Source organism: Salvia hispanica, chromosome 6 (genome assembly GCF_023119035.1).
Source record: "Salvia hispanica cultivar TCC Black 2014 chromosome 6, UniMelb_Shisp_WGS_1.0, whole genome shotgun sequence".
Classification (NCBI taxonomy): domain Eukaryota; kingdom Viridiplantae; phylum Streptophyta; class Magnoliopsida; order Lamiales; family Lamiaceae; genus Salvia; species Salvia hispanica.
Window position 1 is genome coordinate 1,752,931 of NC_062970.1, and position 18,655 is coordinate 1,771,585.

At 36.7% G+C, this 18,655-nt stretch overlaps 2 protein-coding genes across 2 annotated transcripts; both read left to right on the forward strand.

Annotated features, from left to right (window-relative positions):
• Window positions 1-1,012: 1,012 nt before the first annotated feature.
• Window positions 1,013-4,145, forward strand: LOC125192320 (chloroplastic group IIB intron splicing facilitator CRS2-B, chloroplastic-like). The gene is made up of 9 exons (XM_048089862.1): window positions 1,013-1,151; window positions 1,461-1,685; window positions 1,783-1,867; window positions 1,952-2,019; window positions 2,803-2,853; window positions 2,955-3,028; window positions 3,558-3,616; window positions 3,682-3,758; window positions 3,917-4,145. Exons 2-9 carry the CDS (start codon window positions 1,464-1,466, stop codon window positions 4,031-4,033), a joined length of 753 nt encoding a protein of 250 aa, XP_047945819.1. The 5' UTR covers window positions 1,013-1,151; window positions 1,461-1,463; the 3' UTR covers window positions 4,034-4,145.
• A 1,914-nt stretch (window positions 4,146-6,059) lies between these two features.
• LOC125197474 (myosin-17-like) lies at window positions 6,060-17,777 on the forward strand. The gene is made up of 39 exons (XM_048096223.1): window positions 6,060-6,378; window positions 7,630-7,758; window positions 7,945-8,088; window positions 8,165-8,310; window positions 8,436-8,592; window positions 8,705-8,763; window positions 8,877-9,036; window positions 9,132-9,281; window positions 9,368-9,504; window positions 9,588-9,734; window positions 9,843-9,944; window positions 10,025-10,082; window positions 10,172-10,273; window positions 10,383-10,420; window positions 10,634-10,760; window positions 10,868-11,038; window positions 11,711-11,842; window positions 11,940-12,049; window positions 12,185-12,245; window positions 12,539-12,716; window positions 12,896-13,101; window positions 13,213-13,332; window positions 13,422-13,520; window positions 13,608-13,829; window positions 14,196-14,335; window positions 14,559-14,676; window positions 14,755-14,805; window positions 14,889-14,969; window positions 15,053-15,223; window positions 15,310-15,465; window positions 15,561-15,770; window positions 15,953-16,090; window positions 16,189-16,259; window positions 16,336-16,435; window positions 16,510-16,566; window positions 16,652-16,708; window positions 16,803-16,883; window positions 16,976-17,058; window positions 17,378-17,777. Exons 1-39 carry the CDS (start codon window positions 6,376-6,378, stop codon window positions 17,499-17,501), a joined length of 4,596 nt encoding a protein of 1,531 aa, XP_047952180.1. The 5' UTR covers window positions 6,060-6,375; the 3' UTR covers window positions 17,502-17,777.
• Window positions 17,778-18,655: the final 878 nt, after the last annotated feature.

Below are 18,655 nucleotides of genomic sequence, written 5' to 3' on the forward strand. Positions count from 1 at the left end.
TTACATAGGCCTAAAAAAAGAATTGAGAAAATATTGTAAGATTTTGAATTCATAATCTAATTATGGACGTTCGAAAAAAATTATTATACAGTTATTTGGAAAAATTAAAGATGCACTTTATTCGCCGAATTAATAATAATAAGAGTGAAAGAACATTGTTTTCACTTACATTTATAATTACTAACATTTGTGATATCCCCATTGTCGCTTTTCTGACTATACTAATACAACTATTATTTAATCTCTCTTAAATTTCACATTAAAACTCGTGTCATGCATTATCGAAACTATTTCTAGAACCACAAAAACATGCAACCCCGCAACCACAACACGAAGCTCCGCCCCGTCCCCGTGGACCCCACGGACGACACCATCTCGTCTCAACCCCTCCGCGGCCGTCTAACAACTCCGGTCATCGCTCTTCTGATAATGGTTGTCGTGCTACGCCCATTTATCCCACACATTAATCAAATCCTCGGCCCTAATTCGGATAAGAAGAGCCACGATTCGCTCATCATGGCGCTGTTTCTGTTCGCCGTCCTCTGCGGCATCTTCTCGCGGCGCAACGACGAAGACGAGGAGGCGGGCGATCGCTGGATTCCGGCGTGGATGGATTTCCCACCTCTGGAAGAAAGTTATGAGCTGATGAGATCAGTTCCGGCGTTAGAAATGCCGGAGCTGGGCGACGAGGATGTGGACGCGATGTCGGTTGGATGAACAAATCGAACCAAGTTCACCAAAAGAGCAATTTTTAAAAATGTGTTTATGTGTTATCATAATTTTATAAATCCAAAACTATAAACTTATTAATCTCGTACGAGTTTATGTTTTTAATATAATTAATATTGTATTTATACATTTTATAAAAAGAAATCCTTAGGAATGAAAAATACCTAAGTTAATTTGTATATTTAGCTTTAACATAGCCATTAAAAATACGCACAACGAATAAATCGTGTTTATCTTGAATATATATTGCACTAAAAGCGTAGATAGCTTCTTCGCTTGTGAATAGAAACCAAAATCTTGCATCTCCTTTTTTCCTTCTTCTCCAATACACAGAGAGTAGAAAATCAGTGAATTCGACCATCTTCTGCGGATAAAGAGGGATAAATTTTGTTCCGAATTGACGGGCGCGGCGCCCTAGCAAGGTAAAATTAAATCTAAATCAGTTTTCTCGGCCATCAATTTCGACAGTTCCTGGTCCAATTTCTAAAAGTTTGCTACAATTTTTGTAATTTGTGGCCGAAATGTTTTCCACAATTTCTGCAATTAGTCACCCGAGCTGAATAGTGTAGAGTTCCATCACTACCGTTTTCTCAAAATTCCGAATTTCATTACTTCAGTCTAAGATTTCCTCTGTTTAGCTTTTCAGCTTGTGTGTTTTGGTTTAGGAATTCAAGTGGCGTAGGGTTTCATTATATGCAAAAGACTAACTGATTTAGAATTGGTGTATTCAGGTGATGTTGTTCGCAGTTTCTTTTCCTAATACTTGCACAAGCAGCAGCAGCAGCTCTTATCCCAGAATCAAAGTTCCAATTTTTCATCAAAAGCATTCAGCTCCAACAAGGCTTCAAGTCTCTGCCTCCACAGCCCAGCCCAATGGGGTCAAGACTGAGTACACTCCTTGGCTTATTGTGGGATTAGGGAACCCCGGAAACAAATACCACGGAACCCGCCACAATGTATTAGCCTCTGCTCTTGTTTAGCATTCGTTGATATGTGTTGCTGAAATGGTATATATGATATTATGGTGAAATTGTGTGATTTTATGGAAACTAGGTTGGTTTTGAAATGGTTGATCGTATCTCTGAAGCGGAAGGCATTGTGATGAACACTATACAGTCGAAAGCATTGATTGGCATAGGTGCTTATTTATTCATCTCTCTCTCGTCACACATCCTTTAAGAAGTATTCACGAAGTTGCATATTCTGAACACAATCAGTGCAGGTTCCATTGGACAAGTACCGGTTTTATTGGCTAAACCCCAGACATACATGAACTTCAGCGGAGAAGCGGTTCTTCCTCCACATTATGCTTGTTAAATTTATGTTTTGAATGTTTAATAAAGTTCGTTTACTAGCTTTTGGTGATGAAAAATATAATTTTTGACTAAGTGCTGCTGCTTTGAACTTCGGTTGTGGATGCTATGTTCTACAATACTTGAGTTTCCCTCGTATAATGTATTGCATAATGTGCCCATGCAGTTGGTTTACTATCTAGTACTTTTCTCTAAGTTTGCATTTTTGTGAATAATGCTTCACGTATGCATTTTGTTATCTAGGTTATAACTCCGAGTCTCCAACAATAGTCATTTTCAATATATAGAACTTTGCAGCAACTTGCTGGTTTGGCATGGATTTGTTGCTAATCAGAATATGCACTCCCTAAGAAAATGTCACATGACAGAATGGAGTGTATTCAGTGAATGAAGTTGATGTATAGGAGACCTTTTCTTCGTTTTGAACCGATCCTCCCATAGCTGAAAAGGGGTTGTATTTTCTACTGCGATGTTGTGTAACAAGTGATTCTTTGATCAAATAAGAAATCGTTAATCAGCTCAATGAAATCTTTTTTGGATTCAATTTTGAACTCATTTTAAAGGAGTTTGGTACTTACGTATTTGAAGTATGATTTTTCTTACCAGAATCAACTCTGCTGCTGACAACTTTAGCATATTCTAATTACTAAGGGCATAGCGACGTCTACTATGAAATATATTAGGCCTTTCTTTATAGTGTAATTTGTAGATATTTCTTGCCTTACAAAACTAACTTTTTATATCTACCGTGTGCTACCAGGTTGGGTCACTGGCTGCATATTATCAAGTGCCCTTGCGCCACATTCTACTGGTCAGATTGAAATTTTCCTTTTGTTCACTTCTTGCAAGAATAAAACAAACTACATGGTTCACGTTTTTATAAACTCTGACTTCTTCAAAAATCATTTGTAGGTCTACGATGAGATGAGCTTGCCAAATGGAGTTTTGAGGCTTCAACCTAAAGGAGGACATGGTCACCACAATGGGTATTGTCTCTAGATAAAGCTTCTCAAGAAAATTGTCAAAGAAATCATTTTTATGTGTTTGATATTGATTTAAAATTCATCATGAACTCCATTGCGCCACACTTGCGATTCTAGGATTAACACTATAATCATACTAATTGTAGTAGGGCTATAGATGAACTGAGTGGAGAAGAAGAGCTCAACCTTGGTTTATTTAGTTCTTACTAAGCTCAAGCTTGCTTATCTGGTTTTCACAATGGCTCAACCTTGATCTCTCAATCATGATTGACCTTTACTCAATTTGAAACTACAGAGCTTGCAAGCTGCTCGAGCTCAACTTGTGTATAACCCATTTATCATTTTAAACAAGCTTACTATGATCTTGGTCCATTAAGCACATGGCCAAGCTCAAGTTCTAGGCTTGGCTTGAAGAATCTACCGAAATACTTGTACTAAAAACCATTAAATTTCTCTAGTGAAATCAGAGATTCTGATTATACAATCTTTTATAAATGACATTAGCACATAACGTACGGCTCTTGTTTCACAGGGTGAAGAGCGTTATGGAACACTTAGATGGGCGTCGGGAATTTCCCCGGTTTTGCATAGGTCAGTAACAGAATCCTGAGTCCGACTGATATAGCATGTGACTAAAGCATACCCGATATTTCCAGGTATTGGAAATCCGCCTGGTACAATGGATATGAAGGCTTTTCTTCTTCAAAAATTCAGCACCACGGAAAGAAAACAGGTACGTGTCTAATTTTCGCTTGTTCATACATACTTAGAAGAACGGTATGAACTTTGATCTGCTCTGTGCCACTTTTGGTAATCTTAAGTTAGAAAGTTTAGGTCAATTAAGATCCTTAATCCTTTTACCATGGCAACTTGACTGTGCCCCTTGAACAGGTGGATGCTGCGTTGGAACAAGGTATCGAGGCGGCAAGGAGGCTTGTACTAGAAGGATTCAGTGGTCAAGTAAAAAGATTCAATCTTGGGCAGAAATACAAGTATCATCAAGTTTGATTGGATTAAGAGATGTAATGTAGGCGGAGATGATATAAATGATGGTATGAATGCTCAAATGCCAGTCTTTATATCTTTCTATCTGGGCTTGTTGGAGATGGCCATTTTCTCAGGATGAGTTGAATATATTGGATTAGTTCAAATATAGAAAGGCAAATGAATATTGGGTTTAAACTAGGGCTGGCAAATTGTGCATCTTGGGTTGTTATCGGGGTCGATTGAATATCGACCTACCCGTTAAGGTTAAAACTCAAACACAACCTATTAAGAAAACATTCAAACCGAACACTAATCCGACCTGCTACAATCAAACTCGACATGCACACGTCATAAATTCGTTAGCAATACAATCTTGTTCGTGTTGACATGATACGTTAATAACATGATAATGACACAACACGATAATGTATGAGCTCGACACGAAAATGATCTAAACATGTTGTGAACGAAATATGATAAGACGTTGATGCGGTCGTGATGGTGAAGACATCGAATGAAAATAAATAAAAATAAGAAATTAAATAATAATTACTCCGTAGTAATTATTAATGAGATATATAAATCCCATTTTAAGGCAACCTAAATCGAAATTATTGTATTTTTATCGGGATCGACATGATAAGGACACAATTCAATTCGTGTCACGCAAATATGTTAGCTATTTTTCATGCGTATATACTCATTTATGTTAGATGTTACGCATTTACAGTTCACAAACAAACGTGTATTTCTACTAGTTGTGTTGTATTCAATCAATCCAATAATTTAATACTGTAAAATCGTTGGTTTCACGTTTCACAGATTTTAGGTTACCATGCCAATAATATATGTAAATTATGTAGATAGTGCCATTTCCATTCAAATAATCATTTCAAACGTGTCCATTGATTTTTTTTAACAATTTAAAATTTGTATAAAGAGATTATTTGACCCCTCTGATTGTTAGCCCATAAATTTGGAGAAGCAAATAAGTAAGCTTGAGAATGATCCTTGTAAACTCATGATATTTATAGGTACAATCATTTTTAATTACATAATTTGATAATGTTAAATTTAAATAAAATGAATATGCATTTTTAGAGTGAATAATTTAAGTTTAAAAAAATATTGTACTCTCTTTGTCTCACTATAAATGAAATACAATATTTGTTTTTCGGCACAATATTTTATACAGTGTTATTTTGTGATATATAGAATAAAATAAGAGAGATGAAAAGATAAGGATGATATTATTTTCATTTTAGAAAATGTTTCATTTTTAATTGAACAAACCAAAAAAATGAACATTTTATTTTTAATGGCACAGAGTAAAATAAGTAATTAGAACCTCTTTAGATCACGAGTCCACAACTAGGAGTAGACGTTGAACATTCATAAAGAGGCGTGATCGATGGAATGCCGTTGCAGGGAAGTGAGGCGGGCCGCGAAATCGGGCATTGCCCACCTACACGAACTACAAAGTGGTACAGTCCGCACTATCGAGGCCGATCAGGTCACACCGCGTGGCACGACGGTTGCCGAATTTCACCTTCTATCTTCTTTTCTTTTTCCATTTTTTCTCAGTTTTTACCGTTTCAAGTTGAATTAATTTTTTTCTTAAAAAAGTTCTTTGCTGCTTCGCATGCCTTATCTATAAATTCCAACCCTTCTCATTCATTTCAAATGATTTCAAATTTGAATCTCATCTCCATTTATTCAAATATTTCATCTTCCTACATTTATCTTCTAAAATAAATAAAATTACAAATTAATAAATAAAATAATGTGACTATAGTACTCCATAAATCTGCTCTAATTTATAAAAAATATGATAAAATAAATATTTCACCACATATTGTGAAAATGCAATCATACTATAAAATTCAAATTCAATTTTTCCCACTGGTTATTAAAAATCAACTCTTTTAATCCTATTTAAATAATTACGTATTCTGGTGAATTTGTTCGAGCGTCCACGCCTTGTCCGAGCAACAATGAGAGTTACGAAGCAATAAACATTATCGTGCAAAAGAGGAATTCCAATAAAATTGGTCTCTGATAAAATTCAAAATCAACAAACTAATAACAGACCCAAGAGAGAGAGAGAAAAACAGGTACGGCTGTGAAACGACGACAAATCCCACCGCACGCTTTGTATTTTGCTTATTTTGCTGGATTTGGAGCAGAAGAAGCTGTTGAGCTGATAGACGGAGGAGGAAATTTTGGTGTTTGAGCTTTCAAGAAGTTCGTTCGCCTGCGGCGGCGAGTAGGTGGCTCGGAGCTGGAGCTGATCTCACCCAGCGAGTCAAATCCCGCCGCCCTTTTCTTGATGAGCTAAAGATTGAGTCTTTGAGTTTTCAACTATGGTAACGCCGTTTATTGGATTAGCCTGTTTTGACTTGTTTTGAATTAAATTTGAATTGAATTTGAATTTAGTTGAAATATGAGGGTATGGATAAACATTAAACAGTGATGTTTGAAATGCGAATTTAGTGGTGTTTGGTTGGGAAATACGAATTTGCAAAAAAAAAAATTCAACTTTTTTGTGTAGATGATAGAAATGAGCCAATATTTGGTGGATTTAGTTGAAATATGAAGGTTTTGAGATAAAGTGATGGTGTGTTTTTTTGTTTGTGCATATGGATTCAATTTTTGTTTTGGATTTGAGGGAAATAATTGTGCATAGTTTCCTTGATACTAAACTAGGTTGTTCATTGAGTGAAATTCTGCAATGCTAAGCTTACTTTTCCTCTTATCAATGACGTATATAAAGTCATAAATCATTACATTATATGCCTAATTATTGAAGTTTTAAGCACAATACTCATGCTACTGTTTCCATCATTTCTTATACTGTAGCTTACCAGTTCATGGTTTGATTCTAAATGAAAAACCTTCTTGATAGAAAATCAATTAGAATTTGAAATTGGGATTGGGAAAAAGCATTTAACTCCTGCCTCACACTCTTTGTTAGAATAGAAGAGCTGTTCTCAAGGTTGTTTCAGAATTAATATTTTCTGTAATTAATACCAAGAAATTCTTTTTAACGTGTTTTAACTAAGAAAAAGCTAAGATTGTTGTTTTTGCAAATTTGGGTTCAACTAAATTGGAGTGCACATAGGCAGAGCAGCGCAGGATGGAAGTGTTTTTGATCTTAACACTACACTTTTTTAGAATTGAGATTTTATGCGTTAGCATGTGAGTTCATGAAGTAGTCTGTTGTGGAAAATTCGGATGCTGAAAAGTTGATTTTTGAAAAAGTTGTTTGTGTATCTTATAAATTCTGATACCATGTTGAAATGTTTTCTTCATTTTTCTACAAGGTTAAGTGTAGCAAATTCATGCATATGTTGAGAATAGTATTGTTCTGTCTGAGTTTGGTTTTATTTCTTTTGCCATTTTTGTTTGTTTCTACTGTCTGGGAGTACTATATTTAGCAAGTCTATATTGCAATTGGAGTTTTGTGTTTTTTCAAGTGTCTGTGTTTCTTTTAGTTTTTCCATCCTGAAATCCGTCGGAACCAGGTCCTCCTGCAAGTGAGACTACTGGTGTAAGTCGTGCAAACTTGATTTTCTATCATATTTCTAATGAATTATTTCATTTGTTTTTCTCTGCAGGCATCGTTAGTTAATATTATAGTTGGTTCTCATGTATGGGTTGAGGATCCGGCGTTGGCTTGGATTGATGGAGAAGTAATACGGATAGATGGCCAAGATGTTCATGTTCAAACTACAAACGGGAAAAAGGTAATTACTGAATAGGTTTTCGTGTCCAACATGGATGTATATTGAGCATGTAGTACTGAAATTTTACATTAGAGTTGATGCTTCTTATATTCGTATCATCCTAGGTCATCTCTGCTCTTCGCCTAAGGTAATATTTAAATGATCTTTTCATTTGGTAGTTTAATATCTTTAGGCTCCAACTTGCAGGTTGTTGCAAATATCGCAAAAGTGTTTCCCAAGGACACAGAAGCACCTCCTGGAGGTGAGGATGACATGACTAAGCTTTCGTATTTGCACGAGCCTGGTGTCCTGCAAAACCTAGCTACTAGATATGAACTTAATGAAATCTATGTAAGCTTTCTGATTTTTTCTCAGTTATATAACTATATAAATGTTAGATTCTAAGTTTTAATGTGTTCTTTCTCAGACATATACGGGAAATATTCTGATCGCAATAAACCCTTTCCAAAGATTGCCTCATCTATATGATACTCACATGATGGAGCAATACAAAGGGGCTGCACTTGGCGAGCTTAGTCCTCATGTGTTTGCCATAGGTGATGTTGCTTACAGGTAATATTCTGGAATGCAGCATATGTTTATTTGCATGAGGTTTGCTGTTGGAAGACGTGGTGAAGATAATTTTTGGAGTGATGGAAAGCATTATCCCCTGGTTGCTTATTAGTTTCTGCAATCAGGGCAATGGTCAATGAGGGGAAGAGCAACTCAATTCTGGTTAGTGGAGAAAGTGGTGCCGGTAAAACCGAAACAACAAAAATGCTTATGCGGTATCTTGCTCATTTGGGTGGTCGATCTGGAGTAGAAGGACGGACTGTTGAACAACAAGTTTTAGAAGTAAGATTATGTTAAGTTGATGTGGCCTGCATTTTGCTTCTCTTCTGAAAAAAATAATCTCACCAACAAATCAAATGATGCCAATACTTATATCTGAGTTGTTGGTTGACAGTCAAATCCAGTTCTTGAAGCATTTGGAAATGCTAAAACTGTCAGGAACAATAATTCCAGGTGAGTTATAATTGAAACTTCTTTACCTGAAACTAATTGGCGCTTCTTTCTTAGATCAATACATGCCATTTTGTTTTGAATGCTTCACATTTGACAGCTTTTCTATTGTGCAGTCGTTTCGGTAAATTTGTTGAAATTCAATTTGATAAAAATGGGAGAATATCTGGAGCAGCCATTAGAACTTACTTGCTGGAGAGATCCCGTGTTTGCCAAATATCAGACCCTGAAAGAAACTATCATTGCTTTTACCTTCTCTGTGCAGCACCTCCCGAGGTATTGTAGTTTTATTTGTAGTTTCTGTAAAGATTTTGTATGGAACCTGTGTCTGGGATTGCTTCAGTGACCTATCGAGTAATGTCTGTCTTCAGGAAAGGGAGAAATATAAGCTCGAAAGCCCAGAAACTTATCATTATCTCAACCAGTCCAAATGTTATAAACTTGATGGAGTAAATGATACGGAAGAATATCTCGCAACCAGAAGGGCTATGGATATAGTCGGAATCAGTGAGGAAGAGCAGGTTGTTCTTTCCAGAGATGCTACTGCCGGGTTAAATTCTGTGCTATCATTTTCCCTGTATTTTCTAAACATATGATTGTATTTCAGGATGCAATATTTAAAGTGGTTGCTGCGATTCTTCATCTTGGCAATATTGAATTTGCTAAGGGGAAAGAGATTGATTCTTCAGTCATCAAGGATGAGAAGTCGAGGTTTCATCTGAATATGACTGCTGAATTGCTCAAGTAGGATCATTGTCCTTATTTTACCTTTTAACTTTGTCATTGAGGTGGATGTACAAGGAACAATAACGAGTTCAATTTCATAGATGTGATGTCAAGAACTTGGAAGATGCTCTGATTAAGCGTGTGATGGTAACACCCGAGGAAATTATCACAAGGACTCTTGATCCAGAAGCTGCGTTGGGTAGCAGGGATGCTCTCGCAAAGACTATATATTCTCGGCTATTTGACTGGTAAGGGTACACTGCCATCTAACTTGTACGAATGAACATATCATCGTGTTATTTAAAATAGTAATACTTGTTGTTCCATTTTGAACTCATATAGTTTCTCATTCCCAGGATAGTGGAAAAGATAAATACATCCATTGGTCAGGATCCACACTCGAAAGCAATAATTGGAGTTCTTGACATATATGGTTTCGAGAGTTTTAAGCACAACAGGCAAGCTTTTCTCTAGAAACTCATTTGCATATTACAGTGAAGATATATTGGGTTTCTTCTGACACTTGCATGAATCACAGTTTTGAGCAGTTCTGCATCAATTTCACCAACGAGAAACTGCAGCAACATTTTAACCAGGTGATTCCTGTTGTTATGAACTCCTACTACTTGTGCGTTTTGTGCAATATTTTCAACTGCTAATGGAAGATTTTTTATTATTGTTTCAGCATGTTTTCAAGATGGAACAAGAAGATTATGAAAAAGAGGAGATAGACTGGAGCTACATAGAGTTCGTTGATAACCAAGATGTCCTCGATCTGATTGAGAAGGTCTGATGCTATAATGGATTACTTTTTATCATCTGTACCTTTTCTCTTACTGTATTCTTTAATTTTTGTTTTCATATTATGACTTTAATTACAAACTATTTTTCTGCAGAAACCAGGGGGAATAATTGCACTGCTAGATGAAGCTTGGTATCTCTTCCTATATTTGCTTTTTCCTTAAGAGGATCTCTTCAAATTTTCTTATTTGCAATACTTGATTGATTTTTAATTATTTTTAAGATGGTTGAGTTTTATGTTGTCTTTCTATTGTTTATGAAACCATAACTGTAAATGCACATACTTTTTTTCGCTATCAATTGCTTATGGCTACACATTTAATGCTAACAATAACTTCAATGGCAGTATGTTTCCAAAGTCCACCCACGAGACATTTGCCCAGAAATTGTATCAGACCTTCGCAAAAAACCAGCGTTTCATCAAGCCCAAGCTTTCACGTACAAGTTTCACAATATCTCACTATGCTGGGGAGGTAATTGGATGCAATATTAATTCCTTTTTGCCAAGAGAAACCAGGGGCTGAATGCAGTTAATTATAGATATAAGTTAAAAATGTAAAACCATGACCTGTTCTCGCAGGTGACGTATATGGCAGATCTGTTCCTGGATAAGAACAAAGATTATGTTGTTGCAGAACATCAAGATTTGTTAACAGCCTCAAAGTGCACTTTTGTTGCTGGTTTATTTCCTGCTCTTCCTGAAGAATCATCTAAATCATCGAAATTTTCTTCCATAGGATCACGCTTCAAGGTGCTCGATAATCTCTATACTTATTTGACTTTGATATTAGGAATCCTTGATCTGTTCTATTAATATTAAAGGTCTGTGTTCATGATTAGCTGCTGTTGGTGGTATATAACTTTCTAGTTTTGCATCTAGATTCTAGATCCTTGTTTCATAAAATTCTGCACAAGATGTCTTGTTCTATAGAATCTTGCTCTTTCATGATTTATGCAATGAGCTCAGAAGTAAGAAGTTGGTGTATTAAAGGTTTTTTCTTACTTGGATGACAATGTACGTGTGGGTATTAAGGTTCCTTGTCTCTCACTACTGATGCACATGGTCCTTGCACATCTCCTGGATATCATACAACTACAACATGCTTTTCTCCATTGATGTTAACTCTGTATAGTTATTAGACTGATTGCTTATTTGTACTTCTGAGATGTTGCTATGCATACTGAAGAGGAAACGTTGTAAATGCCGAATGGTTAACTCAGCAAGATTTTTTCGGTTAAACATTTGATTTATGATTTTTTACTCTCTCTATCTGGGAGAAATCTTTGCTCCTTTAAGATTGTTGCTCTTGGTATGTTATGGTCTTGAATCCCTTCGAGGTAGATTGTTCGATATATATGCTGTTTATGTTTCCGTTTATTGGGATGGAATGATGAATAAGCTTGATATTTTTTCTTCTGGCAGTTGCAACTGCAATCTTTAATGGAAACCTTAAGTTCGACAGAACCTCACTACATCAGGTGTGTCAAACCAAATCACGTGCTGAAGCCCTCGATTTTCGAGAATCTTAATGTGATTCAGCAACTGCGGTGTGGTGTAAGTATTTTTTATCTCAACACTTAGGAATGCAAATTTTATAGAGTTAAGATTTGTTCTGTCAAGCTCTGTGGTGTAAAGTTTAACTATCATATAGGGTGTTCTTGAGGCTATCAGAATCAGTTGTGCTGGATACCCCACCAGACGTACATTTGACGAGTTTCTTCTACGATTTGGTGTTCTTGCCCCTGAAGTTTTCGAAGGAAAGTAAGTCTCTTTCAACTGCTTAAGTAGATTCTCCTTTTGGCCTGAGCGCTTATCTCCTTGCACCCTGCTCTGATTTTTCGCCGATGATTATAGTTTTTCTTTTATCTTAAAGTAAACACAATCTTTATTCTGCAGCTCTGATGACAAGGTCGCATGTCGGATGATTTTGGATAAAATGGGATTGAAGGGATATCAGGTAGATTTCATGATACTTTGGTTATAGTACTAAATATTACTGCAAAACTGTATCATTATTTACTCCCATCTTACTATCATGCATATCCTTTCGGGAATAATTTGCCGATTGTTTGGTATATGGAATCTGACATGTTCATGTGCACTAACATAAATAGGCGTATTAGTTGAGGAGCCACACTATGTACTAAGACTTTAAAAGTCTTAGGGCATGGAGTCATTTTCTTTGTTTTCTTGGTTCACAATCGTGCTCTGAAGATATAGCGGATGACGTTGGTGTATGCTTGTTTTCAGTTAGGTAAGACAAAAGTGTTTCTACGAGCTGGTCAGATGGCTGAGCTAGATGCGAGGAGAGCAGAAGTTCTTGGAAATGCAGCCAAAACAATTCAAAGACAAATTCGTACCTATATTTCTCGGAAAGAGTTTGTCTCATTGCGCCATGCTGCCATCCTTTTACAATCTTCTTGGAGAGGTAACTCTTTATTAACCACTCTTTTGGTGGAAAGTTTATATTACAATCTTCTTCAAGACGTAATCTTGAGCATCTTCATATTGTTATTTATATGCAGCCATCAATTTGATCGTGTTCATCTGCTTTACTGTGCTTCTATAATAAATTATGGAAATAACAACTTTTTCTTGTATTTTCAGCTATATCTGCTCGCAAACTCTATGAAGAATTGCGGGCTGAAGCCGCCTCACTGAAGATTCAGAAGAACTTCAGGTGTCATACTGCTCGGAAATCCTACCAGAACTTGCAGCGTTCTGCTATCATAGTGCAGACTGGCATGAGAGCTATGATTGCTCGCAATGAATTCAGATTCAGGAAACAAACTAAGGCTTCAATCAGGATTCAGGTCTTGTTTACTCTTACTGGAAAACCCAACAAAATAAACACGAACCCGAATCATCAAGGGAATCGGTCTTTTGGCAACTTTTTAAGCATTATTTTGCTGCTCTTTATGCAGGCTCACGTGCGCTGTCATAGAGAATATTCTTACTACAGGAGTCTCCAGAAGGCTGCCATCGTTACCCAATGTGGTTGGCGCCAACGAGTAGCACGCAAAGAGCTCAGAATGCTTAGAATGGTTCTCCTCAATCCTTGAAGAGATTTATTTCTCATTTTCTTGCAATGGTTTTTTTCTTGTGCTTTAGTTGGTATTTTCCCATTCGTCAGGCTTCAAGAGAAACCGGAGCCCTGAAAGAAGCCAAAGACAAGCTAGAAAAGAAAGTGGAGGAGCTTACATGGCGCTTGCAGTTTGAGAAGCGACTTAGGGTATTCAGTTTGGCATTTTTGAATGATGCCTCCTCCGAATATACAAAACATGACCATCTCTGTGTCCATTTCTCTTGATAATTGCAGACAGAGTTGGAGGAAACAAAAGCGCAGGAAACTGCAAAACTACAGGAGGCTTTGAAATCAATGCAAAAACAGGTAGAGGAAGCAAATGCCAGAGCATTAAAAGAACGAGAAGCTGCGAGAAAAGCAATTGAAGAAGCTCCTCCAGTCATTAAAGAAACCCCAGTAATGGTTCAAGACGTGGCAAAAATTGATGCTTTGACAGCCGAGATACAGATTCTGAAGGTAAGACTTACTAAAACAGAATAAGTACATGCTGTACATCGACATGGACTAGACACTTCGATAGATGCTGCTATCATCTCTTGCTCTTAACTATTTCGCTAAATTTTATTTTAGTTAGTTTATTTCTGAAATTTCCATATATGCACCGGATTCTTTAGTGGCGTGACTATTCAACTTATGTGGCAATGGCTTCACATTAATGGGATATTTATCCTTCTTTTTAGAAAGAACATATCTCCTTCGAATAATTTAATTAAATCTAGTTGATTTTGTGAGTTTGTCAATCTTATGATGCCATCCATCTTCCAAAGAATAAAGACATGGACGTGTAACTTTGCATTATAACCAACTTTTTTATACATACAGGCTTCCCTGCAGTCAGAAAAAGTCACCGCAGAAGAGGCCAAAAGGGCTTGCTCAGATGCCGAGACTAGAAATATAAATTTGACAAAAAAGCTTGAGGAAGCAGAGGGCAAAGTGGATCAGCTTCAAGATTCCATACAGAGGTAATTTGATTAACTTTCTTTAGGATTTATAAAACATAAAACATTTCTTGAGCAAGTAACCATGCACCATTTCTTGAACAATTACCCAAAAAACAAGTATATCATCTGTTTTGGTTGCTCACCTTGGTCAAAGAGGGGAGAAAGCTATAACTTATGTTTTCTTAGTTATCTTGCTTTTGGTATACAGTTATATTTATTCACCACTTTTTGTTTTCCTCTGCAGGCTCGAGGAGAAGCTATCGAACTCCGAGTCCGAGAATCAAGTGCTTCGTCAACAAGCTTTGACCATGTCACCAACTGGGAAGGCTATATCTGCCCGACCCAGGACAACTATATTTCAGGTATTGAGATTTGATTTCTTTTCATTGTATTACTAGTTGCTGGTGGAGATATTCTAATTTTGTGCTATGATGTTACAGAGAACACCGGAGAATGGTAAAGTTCTTAATGGAGGAACAAAATCTGCACATGTAAGAGTACATCACTGTTTTTGGTAAATATAAATAGGACGTTTTGATGTTTCTGGAGTGCTTAAGTCTATTGCCTGTGATAGGAAACCCCACTGGCTATGGCTAATCCCAAGGAGCCTGAATCCGAGGAAAAACCTCAGAAGTCTCTCAATGATAAGCAGCAAGTAAGTGTACAAGTGTCTCCTTTATATGTTGCGTATGATTTATACGTTATACATGTCTCCTTATATCTTGTTGGTTTCCACAGGAGAACCAGGACCTCCTGATAAAGTGTATCACTCAAGATTTGGGATTTTCTAGTGGCAAACCCATTGCTGCTTGTGTCATTTACAAATGCCTTCTCCACTGGAGGTCATTTGAGGTGGAGAGAACCGGTGTGTTTGACCGCATCATTCAAACCATTGGATCATCGGTAGACGTGAGTAACTGAATGTCGATCTATATTTGATGCTACTTTCAGCTCGTTTTCATCATAGAAATTATAAATTGAATTTCTTTTTGAAGGTTGCTGATAACAACGATGTCCTAGCCTATTGGTTATGCAATACATCTACACTGCTGATGCTGCTCCAACATACACTCAAAGCAAGTGGGGCAGCTAGCTTGACCCCTCAAAGGCGAAGGTCGTCATCGGCTTCTCTTTTAGGAAGGATGTCTCAAGTATACACCTACCCTTTAGTTTCACTCAATTCTCATGTCCATCCTACCTAAATATTCTGATTCATTTGCATGTGTAATCTATTTCTCTTATGAAGGGATTGAGGGCATCCCCTCAAGGTGCTGCTGGACTTTCGTTTCTCAATAATCGGTTGCTTGGTAAACTTGATGACTTGCGGCAAGTTGAGGCGAAATATCCTGCCTTGTTGTTCAAGCAGCAGCTTACTGCTTACCTCGAGAAGATATACGGAATGATCAGGGACAATCTAAAGAAAGAGATTTCCCCTTTCATTGGTTTGTGCATCCAGGTAACTCTAGACATATTTGAGCAGGTCGTTAACGCAACCGTAATCCAGTTTATGAGTGATGTTTTGTTGACTGTTCCAATCTTACCTTCTTCCTTTATTCTGTTATGGTTGAATGTGAAGATATGTTAGATATCATCATTCATTTCTCCTTGTATTTTGCCTGAAATTATTTTCCAATGCAGGCCCCTCGAACATCTCGTTCAAGTTTAGGTAAAGGACGTTCCCAAGCTAATGCCGTTGCTCAACAAGCGCTTATTGCTCACTGGCAGAGCATCGTAAAGTGCCTAGATAAGTACTTGAAGGCGATGAATGCAAATTATGTAAGATTAAAATTAACTCCAAACACCCTCAACATACTTTTCCGACTATCTCTATTACATCTGTACTATTCGTTAATGCTATCACAACATCGTCATAGGTTCCTGCATTCCTTGTGCGGAAGGTCTTTGCTCAAACATTCTCATTTATCAATGTCCAATTATTCAACAGGTAAGTCTATTAAATCCTTATTTTCTGGCGATGTGGCTCTTGTAATAACTTTTTTTTTTTCGTTCAAATGTTTCAGTCTTCTTTTACGACGCGAGTGCTGCTCATTCAGTAATGGCGAGTATGTGAAAGCCGGGCTGGCTGAATTAGAGCAATGGTGTTGTCATGTAACTGAGGAAGTAAGGTTTCATTTGCATAGTTTTCTGTTATTTACCCACCTCCTCTTGGCTCAATCGTGTCTTCTGTTATGCAGTATGTCGGCTCATCTTGGGATGAACTGAAGCATATCAGACAGGCTGTTGGTTTTTTGGTATGAATCAGTTTCTCGTCTCCCATTTCAGGCATAAGTTTCTTTTCGAACGGAACTCTTACCCTTTTTTTATCTTTCTTTGCAGGTTATACATCAAAAGCCCAAGAAGACATTAAATGAAATCACGAATGAGCTTTGCCCAGTGAGTGACAATCCCGTTGCCCAGCTCTGTTTCTGCGTCCAAAGTAGTCTACTTTTCATGTATCATGAAACTTGGGTCTTTTCCATATTTGCAGGTTTTAAGCATACAACAAATATACAGGATTAGCACAATGTATTGGGACGACAAATATGGCACCCATAGCGTTGCTCCGAATGTAAGTCAGTTCCCTAACTTGTCTTCCCCACTCGACTGATATTCACTTAGTGCTTCACGCATAATTATGGCTTTCTTGATGTTCGCACACAGGTCATTTCGAGCATGAGGGTCATGATGACGGAGGACTCCAACAACGCTCTGAGCAGCTCATTCTTGCTAGACGACGACTCAAGGTAATTACTATCCCTCCATCCCGACTTAATTGATGCATTTGCTTTTGGCACGGGAGTGAGTTAAGGACGGGTGTTTAGCAAGTTAAGTGCAAAGATAATAAATTAGGAGAGTAAAAAAAATAAGAGAGAGAAGAGAATATAAGTTAGTAATTTTTGCCTAAAGTGAAAACGTGTCTCTTAGCTTGGAAAGTCTCAATAAGGAATACGAATCACTTACCTAGGGACGGAAGAAGTATTTACTTGCGCAATCGAGAGCAGTGAATTTTCTAGTGTATGTAGTAGTACCCTGAAACTCATTTCCATCCTCGAACTTTTGCAGCATTCCATTCTCCACGGACGACCTGTCGAAATCCATGCCAACCGTAGAAGTGGCTGATGTCGAGCCTCCCCCATTGATCCGCGAGAACTCAGGCTTCGTCTTCTTGCACCAACGATCTGATTGAATCCGCTGCAAGTGAACCATTATGCAGCTATTTTGTGCATACACTTGGACTATTATAAGTAAATTGTACTATTATCATTGTTACAATTTGCTGGGATAACAGTCAGTTGTTTTGTCTGTAAATTCAAATTTTTTGTCGCCTCCCAACTTTTCAACTGTGAGGAGACATTATTAGAAGTTAGAAGATTGTATTGTTTTTGTGATCTTGATGGGCATTGGGCAAGGTATGCTTGCCATGTTTAATGTTTTGGTGTAAAAAAGTGAGAAGTTGTGTTTATTTATTTGTTTTATCTTGTGATAGTGCTATTGTTTATTTGTTGTTAGTCTCAAATTTGGAATTTCAGTGTAAGGGTATTGTAATTTTCTTGTTTCGTGGACATTTTGTGACATGCCTATGTAATATTTATATGTAAATAATATATTCCGTAAGGTTGATTTATAAGTACATTATTTTATAATTTTGTCCTAGAAAATTTGGTAGCTTAAAACAAATAAAAAGATGTTTGAAATTATTCCCATTATAGTGTCCTAAACTCTCATAAAATTTTAGTTTTGTATAGTACTATTATTATAAAATCTGCTTGTAAAGTAAAGTATCAAATTATTAATTTGTTGCAACCAATCAAAATTGAACGATGATACGACTTGATAACTTTTTTCGTGGTATATTATTAGCCGTCAATAGAAACATCACATTATTGAAAAAATTAACCTAATATAGTATACTACTGCCCCCGTTCCACATTAATAGAGTCATTTCATTTTCTGCACTCATTTTAAAAAAAATAATATGAGAGGGAGTAAAGTAAGAGAGCGAATAATGTAGAGAAGAGTCTTATCTACAATATTCTCTCTTATTTTACTTTTTCTCCACTTTAACTATTTATAATTATTTTTTCAAAATAAGTGTGCAAAATGAAATGCCTCTATTACTATGGAACGGATGAAGTATAAAATATAACGTCATTTCGCTACCTAAATTGTGACATTTAAGTAAGTTTCAAGCACATTTCAATAGTTCACTAATTTACGAATATATATGCAGGGGTGCGTTAGAATGATAACCATATTTATGGTGATAACCTAATAACCTATCATTCTATGGACGAAATAAATACTCCATCATTTTATAGTGTATAAATACTATTTTTAGTA

Coding starts and splice junctions, on each gene's coding strand:
- LOC125197474 (XM_048096223.1), top strand. Junction 9,505..9,587: donor ATGACTGCTGAATTGCTCAA/GTAGGATCATTG, acceptor TCAATTTCATAG/ATGTGATGTCAAGAACTTGG. Junction 11,039..11,710: donor CCATAGGATCACGCTTCAAG/GTGCTCGATAAT, acceptor TTCTTCTGGCAG/TTGCAACTGCAATCTTTAAT.
- LOC125192320 (XM_048089862.1), top strand. CDS start 1,464: ATGTTGTTCGCAGTTTCTTTTCCTAATACTTGCACAAGCAGCAGCAGC. Junction 3,617..3,681: donor ATTTCCCCGGTTTTGCATAG/GTCAGTAACAGA, acceptor CGATATTTCCAG/GTATTGGAAATCCGCCTGGT. Junction 3,759..3,916: donor GCACCACGGAAAGAAAACAG/GTACGTGTCTAA, acceptor CCCCTTGAACAG/GTGGATGCTGCGTTGGAACA.